We start from the raw sequence: 8196 nt of genomic DNA on the forward strand, positions 1-8196 counted from the left end.
TTTTGAAATTTTGACTAAAATTACCGATTTTTGGACAGTTTTGTATGGGAGGTACCCGTTAATCGATTCTGATTGGCTTCAAACTTTCTGAGGTTTCATTTCTTGGAGAAAAAATAAGATTCTGAAAGTTTCATGTTGATCGCATGTGCAGAAGTTTGGTTTTTGGCGCTCAATTTTTTCCAAGAAAATTTCGACAAAAATTGAGGACAAAAAATCAAACTTCTGCAAATGCGATCAACATGAAACTTTCAGAATCTTATTTTTTCTCCAAAAAATGAAACCTCAGAAAGTTTGAAGCCAATAGGAATCGGTTTACGGGTACCTCTCATACAAAATTGTCGAAGTTTTAGTTAAAGTGACCGATTTTTCACTTTATTTTTATTATTATATTTTCGCTGCCTATATTTCAAGAAAATTCACAAAAAATAACCAAAACTACCTACACACAACGCTGGCCAACGGTACGGAAAAGTTCGGGATTACCAATGTAATTCTTTTTATTTTCTTAAAACTTCAGTCGATACGGATTGAACACGATACGGATGCTCAATTCAATCGCTTTTGGAGTTTACAATGATGAAAACAGAAAGTTGCTCATCGAAATCTCAGCAAAGTTTATTTTATGCTTCAGTGCGACAACTAGTTTTTACATTGCAGAAAATTATTCGAAATTAGTTAGGTAAACATTTTATTTGTTTTAAGTTAGGTAGACATTAAGACTGACAATCACCAGGGAAAAAAACTACGAAGTGTTCATCGCTCAATCTCGACCGATTTTCACGTTAGTTTTGTGTATTTGAAATTGTTCTTGAAATTGACTAAAATTGGTTTACTTTTAATATCACAGATATAAAATCGATATGATGAAGTTTAATCATTGCTTCGAATAGTATTAGCACTTGAAAAAACAAGAAACATCACGTTGCCAACGGCCCTCGGTCATTTGAATTCGAAAATCGTTCTTTTTCATGTATGTACTCAAACACTAAAACTGATTGAAATGTCAATACTATTGACTCAACACCGTGTATGGTGTACCAAGGTACAACTCGTTATTCTGTACACGTTCGTTTCGCATGCAACTGTTCCGTTCGCACCGTTTTATGAAGTGCTTTTAGTAAATATTTCGTTTTAGCTCATTTTTATGTGTCGCTTTTTATTTCTCTAATAAAACAAAGCTCTTTTTATTGGTTATTATCAATATCGGAAGTATAATTCGATGTAATATGTTTCGAGTGAAGTTCTGAGTGTCCAGCCGCAGCGGTTGTTTCAATCACATTTCTGTTTGATGGTATGGCATTTGTTCAACAACTTTAACTTTTTCTTCAAGATTTTTTTTTTCCTCATAAATCAATTTATGCAAAAGAATGCAATAATTTGATGAACAACACTTGCCCATTTGTGCAGTTCCAAATCCCAAATCGCCAGCTTTTAATTAAAAAAATAAGCAGTTAGAAAATAGACCACTGGACGCGTGGATTCAAAGTTTCATTAAATGTGTAGAGTCTACACTGTAGACTCAATTCTTGGGGAAATGGTTTTCCAGGAAAATGCCCGACTGCCTCTATATCTTGGTTTTCGTAATGTCACGCTCACAGATATATCATCCAATGTTGTTTTAAGCACGAAATCAGACTACAAAATGTCAATTGCTAGCATGGTATGCAATAAGATTGATTTTCAATAACCTATTTACATTTATACTCCACTCAAAATGTACGAAACTTCTATCCCGGTATTTAACAACTTGAAATGGAAGCTAAAAACATAGATTTTGAATTTTTTTTACTCATATCACAATGGATGGATTCTGCACGTTTTTGTTTGTTGGAGTTATCGGTATTGCAATTTGCGATGCATTTCGATCTTTGAATGTCAAACTATTTGATGTTCAATTTTCTCTTTCTCTGAACTAACTAACCGATCAATTGTCTCGCAAAATACGATTTTCATGTATGATTCATATGTTTCCCCGTTTTTATATAGAACTATATAGTTAGCACTTTTGTTAGGTTTGTTCGGTTTTGTGCTGCATAAAGTTCTGGTCATTGGTTTGCGGTGTATTTTGTTTGAAGCATTTTCCCTTGAATTGCAGCAATTGCGTGCGATCATCGACACGCATGTGGTCAATATTTATCGATTAAGTCAGCTCAAGTATTTATATATCTGTTTTGCCGACTGATTTTCTTTTTTTACTTTCGAGGCGATAAATGTTTCACATTTGGTATTTGCGTGCAAAATGACGAACACCAGCCAGTATGGATAGAACGTGCAATAAATTACAATATGTGACCAATATGACAAATGAAATTGACAGCACGAAAGGCCATTGCGTTCAATATATTTGCCTTTCAGCAACCCTCTGAACGCGGCCCCAAAATAGATGACATTTTGATCGGTACAGGATAATTATTGAGGAAATGCCGGAGAGGGGAGGTGGTGAGGCGATAGATGGTATCTAGTAGATAGAGGAAAAAAGCACGGTGGATGGGAAATACAAGTGAGAGAGTAAGAAAGAGGAGAGAGGAAGAGGAAAGAGTAGAAGGCCGAACCGAAGTAGTAATAAACTTTTTTGAGATATTGGATTCGTTGGAAACTCGTCGAAAACCTGGTCTAGACTCAAGGCCATATGAACATGGCAAAATACGGCCTATCAAATGAAAACCCTTTTCATCTATTCCAATCGAAAAATGTAGTGACCGCACATGTTTGATGAAACCTCCTGAAATATAATAGATTACAATCTTAAGAAATGGAAATCGAAAGGCTGATTGCAAATTTGTAAAAATGTCAAGCGAATGAATGAAATGGGAAAATATGGCAGGAAGCGATGTTTTGCCTCTTTATTTAAACCACTTTTATCGTGGATATTGCAAGACTTACATCTTCTCATGAGATACACGATTTAATCTTTGAGCTGAACACTTGACATAAACCAATAAGCGAAAAACGTGCAGAAACACTCTTCCCCCGCTCTTCTCCGAAAATAAAACTGGGACACATCAAAATGTCACCAATAATGGCACACACACAAATTGAACAACCGTCGTAAATATTCGGATTCACCGACATTCCGATGAAAACATGTTGAACAGCCCGATCGAATGAATTCAAATGACAGTTTATTGATACGATATTGGCATGGAACAAAGTATTCGAGTGAAGTGAAGGTTTGCTAACAGGTGATTGTGCTAGAAAGTAGTAGTTTCACTAGTGGGAAAAATGCCTACCGCTTCTAAGAAAGGAAATGGAATGGAATTGAATTAATTTAGAATAATTGTGAAGTAATTCAAATGGAATACTGCAAAATTATGGAATTGTCATTATTTTTATTGTTTATTCATCAAAATCGTTGTCAATTATTAACAATGGTGTTAGAAATTCCAAAAATGTCTGTTTTCAATCGTTGTACAATCGTTGAATCGCATTTACATCATCTTCACACAACCTTAAAACACCATTATAAGTGGGGAACATAACACCTAGTGGAGCAAATGAATGATCAAGACCGAGCGCATGTCCAATCTGAAAGTTAACAGTATGATATGAAATATCAATTGTAATTGTTGATTCCACTTTACATCTCTACTGGTCTCACCTCATGTGTTAAAGTATGTAACAGACTGACGTAGCCTGTGGAAATAAGAATCAAATTTATTAATTCAAAAATGACGAATAGCTCGAGAATTAAGCAGAGAAATGCAGGGGGATTACAGATTGACAGTTGATCTACATGATATATACTGAATGAATAGCGTGTGTGCTTGTGTTTCAATCTACAAACCCCCTGGAGAAATGCATTTTAAATACACAGTAAACACGATGGTTCTAACTTTTGGAACCGCAATATGAAATTTGGCACTAAAATCCATTTGAGTACCATTTGTACTAGAAAAAGTTAAAAATGCACTAAATCAAAAATCAAAGCTTCATGTATTTATTATAGAACTTTTTCTAGAGCAAATGGTACTAAAACAAAGTTATGTGTCAAATCATTGTGTTTACTGTGTACGTGAAATTGAACCACGATGCAATCGCAAACAGCAAACGAAATTGAATTTTGACGATTCAAACGGTAGCCGTCGAGGGGCCGATCACTCTAAAATATTACGTTTTTTTTGGTATGTATTATATTTAAGTGATGTCCCCTTTGGTAGCCGTTATTTTATTTTTATTTTTTATTAAACACATTGTTATGTATGAAGCTCAAAGTGTGTCATTTTCAAATGAATAAACATCGATTTACCCTTTTTGCGCTTCATCTCAAATGTCCAAGTTTCGTCCAAGTCCATATGAATCGCCGTTCTGTCGTCTTTTGTTGGAAATGTATGACCCAATACACCTCCTGGACCATCAAATGGGAAGCGATCACCATGATATCGACTAAACAATGAGCATGATTAATTCTATTTTTTTGCTGAAACTTCAGAATTTCGTCAATATTCGAATGATTCGAACTCAAATGATGAATGGCTGTTTCCAACCGAGCCCAAATCAGTCGAATCGGTTTTTTGCTGAATTGTTTTCGATACAAATTCAAGTAACATTTTAACTAAAGATGAAAATTTCGTCACGAAATAAACTCAATAATGATGAATCGATAATAATGTTACGAAAGAACGCTTCTCACCTCACGAATTTAATCCAAATGTCCGCTGCCCAAAAGTAGGGATTTCTTCGAAATGTCAACGGTGCTACATCAGACCACATTGAAAATGCCTTTTTTACTATTTCATGTGTATCCTGGTTACGCGAATCGCCAGGTGGCCAAGCCAGTTGAAACCTTCGAAACGTAATTTTTTTTTATAAATTAGAATAAAATATGATGGATTTTTTTGTTCAAACTACAATACCAATAAGTTATGTTCTTTTTTGTCCACTTGTCACCGGTGTATGAGTATCGTCGAATACGGCGTTTCGTTTGATTGAATGGCAACGGATCAGTCATAGTCGCTCGAATCACTTCACATGTTTCATGATTTGTGTACCCGGTCTCATTTTTTTTATGATTTTTTTGCACATTCAGAATGGAAATCTGCAACACTTTGTCGGATGGTTGCTTTGCACTTGCCACAAACTCATGTCTCATCAAATAACAATTTTTGAACATATATTCTATCTGTTTTGCGGTGAAAATAAAAATATTATTACTGATAATAATGACATCATGCATATTGCAAAATAATTAGTCTTATCAAAGTGAAGAAATTGAACATGTTCATCACAATTTTCATTAAAGCCATCATTTTGATACGTTCAATGAATACAGAATTCTTTTTACTTGGAAAATAAATTGAAAACAAAATGAAACTAATTATAATTTTTCCGACAAAAATTCTCCATTCTGTCGACACTTCTTACCATTTGATCTTTGGGAACATTGACGCATTGAAGTCCAGCGTCATCATCATCACTAAGAACATAGTTTTTTGAAGTCAATAGCGTCAATGCAACAATAACGTAGATATTCAATAAATTCCGTTGAATAGTACATTTTTTCAGTAGCATTTTGTTTGTGTAATTATTACAAAATCACAATGTTTTCTCAATCAAAAGTTTACCCGAGATTCAATTCAAACTAATCAGAAGAGTAAAACAAGGTAAAACAGTAGAAAAAGCACTTGAATTCCTTTTCTATTCGAAACTTCAAATTCTACGATGAAATATGCAATAAATACGAGCTATATAAAGTTAAACGCAATCAACGGACATGTGATTACTGAATAAAATGAGCTGAAGTCAAAGCATATCTCTCGCCCACGCACAACCTACAAAAATAGCGTGAAATTCGTGAAAGAAATATGAATCGCTTTATTCCGCTGCCAAAATGCTCTCACTTATCGTCTATTTCCGGTATTGCGCCGATTCGCAATTGCATCTTGAACATTCTTCGTCATAATCATTTGCCTCATTCCTCAGATAACAGTTTCTTTTTAAATCTCAAAATGAGGCCATTTCTCTTGATGCCGTCATTGTGTTGGCACAATGCATTGAAATTTGATGAATGTTTAGTGCCCAATCAGGACTAAAATAAGGTGTCCAATTTGGTATAATTACACCCAAACTCAGCCCATGTACTTCGAATTTATGAATGTGTTTTGTTCCGAATTGGAACTTTCAATGGGCTACAGGCTTACCAAGTTAAGCCTAACAAGAAAAAAGTCTACGGTACATTTACATCAAGTGGGGTGGTTTTTCCAAAAAATTCGATTATTCACTGTATTCTGATCAAGCTGACGACACTTCAGTACAAACATCATTTGAGCGCTCGCAGCGCCACGAACTCTCGTATCATTTTGTATTGACTTTTCGATAGTTCATGAGTTCGCCGTAGACTTCGTCAAAACGTGTCGTCCCTTTGATTCTGATGCGTGTGCGTAGGTTTACCACTTTCTTATCATTCTCTATTCAATATCGGCTGACAACACTGAACGCCATGAGGTGCAGCTGATTTCAATTGGTAATGGTAGTTTTTATTGTAACAAAGGCAAAACATGTTCGAAAATTGGCGAATTCAAAGCATTTTCGACCACTGGAATTCAAATCGTGCAGAAGATCGATAAAATGTTTCTTCGGCAATGTTATATAACATACATATAGTATTTATAGTATTTGACAGTCCTAACAACTTTATTGCAAAGCCCACCAGATTCATATGAAAGTCCTCTGTGTTTTCCCCAACGATAAACCAACAAAACAAAACGGTCAAAAATGTTTCTATTGTATAATTCGATTTTCTGTGTTTAGTCAAAGATATTAAGCCATTTGTACGAAACAGTCAAATCACATTCACGTGAATAAAAACAAAAGTGCTTGAAAATCGATACCAATTTCCTAAGAGCATAACGAAAACGGTTGTTTAATGTTATCGGGACGCATAATGCCAAACTGTTGTTGAATTCGAATGAGACACAATGTGTTTGTGTGAGCAGTGAGCACTGGAAAAAAAAGCCATTCAATGAGCAATGAACTTTGTCGCAATTGCACCTTCATCTACTTGCCAATTTAATTCCGGTTGACTGAATTACAAGCCATGCTAAATAGATTGTAGAAAAAAAACACGTACACGTTCTGGGTGGTGACAGAGGGTTCATGCGAATCATAAAAATAACAATGAAATTGTCGTGTGGCAGGTATATTGACGATCTACTGCTGCTGCTGGTGTGTACGTGTGTGTGTGTTTTTTTTTATTCCTATCTACATCATGTTTGCAAACGGGAGTCATTGAATCAAGGTCACAAAATGCAATGTTCTTGCCGTTTGGCAAATGTTCTGGCAAACGTAAAGAAAAAAAAAACGGAAAATTGAACATTTTCTTGTTTAATTGTTTGAATTGTGAGATCGTTTTCAGTCGTCCGTTATTAAATACGTACTTGATTAAATTGTTCACCCAAATCATAATAAACGCTTATTTTTCACGATTCGTTTTTCTCGCCGCTTTTTTTTGCTCGGCTCTCTCTCTCTTATATGTGTGGCTCCAAAATATGGACAAGAAAAGCGGAGGAAGAAAGGGAAAAAAAGACAGAAACGAAGAAAGGGAGAAAAGAAAAAAAAGGTGGTGCACATTATAGTCAAATAATTCCATGAAATGGAACGTAATTTTTTTCGTTCGTTCAAGTCAAAATGTCGGTATTTTAACTGCTTAACTGCTTCGTCACCATCGATCGAACTACTGTTCGGAACTGTTTTCATTATGTGTGTTTTCTTCTTCTTCTCTCTAATTTCGGCGGTTGGCGTTAAAATTCAATTATTATTGTCGAAATATTCGTTTTGCACTCAGGTCCGCGTCCAAGTGTGATGGTTCATGTATAATATTTTTTTCTGTTGTTTGCTTAAGTAATTATAATTACTTGAAAAGCATTACATATTTCCTCGTTTTTTCTTTTCTTCAACAAAACGGTCTTTCGGAATTGCTTTGCGACTCCAATAAAGAAAAAAGCAACAGTTCACGAATGGAAGACCTCATTTTCGGCAATGGCAAGTGTCAAATCGCTAGCCATCTGTTCCATAAGTAAAAAATAATAACGAAATGGAAATAGAAGAAATTGCAAGAGCCAGAATGAACAAAAAAAACAACCCACACAAGTGTGCAGAAAAAAATAGTGTATGGAAAATCAGGCGAGCGTGGATAAAGAGCTGAAATGCTGGCTGTGTGTGTGTGTGTGTGTGTGTGTGTGTGTGTGTGTGTGTGTGTGT

At 35.2% G+C, this 8196-nt stretch overlaps 1 protein-coding gene across 1 annotated transcript; it reads right to left on the reverse strand.

Annotated features, from left to right (window-relative positions):
* Positions 1 to 3360: 3360 nt before the first annotated feature.
* LOC129574358 (matrix metalloproteinase-24-like) lies at positions 3361 to 5896 on the reverse strand. Its single transcript, XM_055456262.1, has 6 exons — positions 5362 to 5896; positions 4854 to 5119; positions 4631 to 4783; positions 4247 to 4383; positions 3599 to 3633; positions 3361 to 3525 (listed from the first exon to the last, which is right to left on the reverse strand). The coding sequence occupies exons 1-6, from the start codon at positions 5506 to 5508 to the stop codon at positions 3400 to 3402; spliced, it is 864 nt and encodes a 287-aa protein (XP_055312237.1). The 5' UTR covers positions 5509 to 5896; the 3' UTR covers positions 3361 to 3399.
* Between the last annotated feature and the right edge of the window lie 2300 nt (positions 5897 to 8196).

This window comes from Sitodiplosis mosellana, unplaced genomic scaffold (genome assembly GCF_009176505.1).
Source record: "Sitodiplosis mosellana isolate CC-2019 unplaced genomic scaffold, AAFC_SMos_1.0 Smas_scaffold_6162, whole genome shotgun sequence".
In the NCBI taxonomy this organism is placed as follows: Eukaryota; Metazoa; Arthropoda; class Insecta; order Diptera; family Cecidomyiidae; genus Sitodiplosis; species Sitodiplosis mosellana.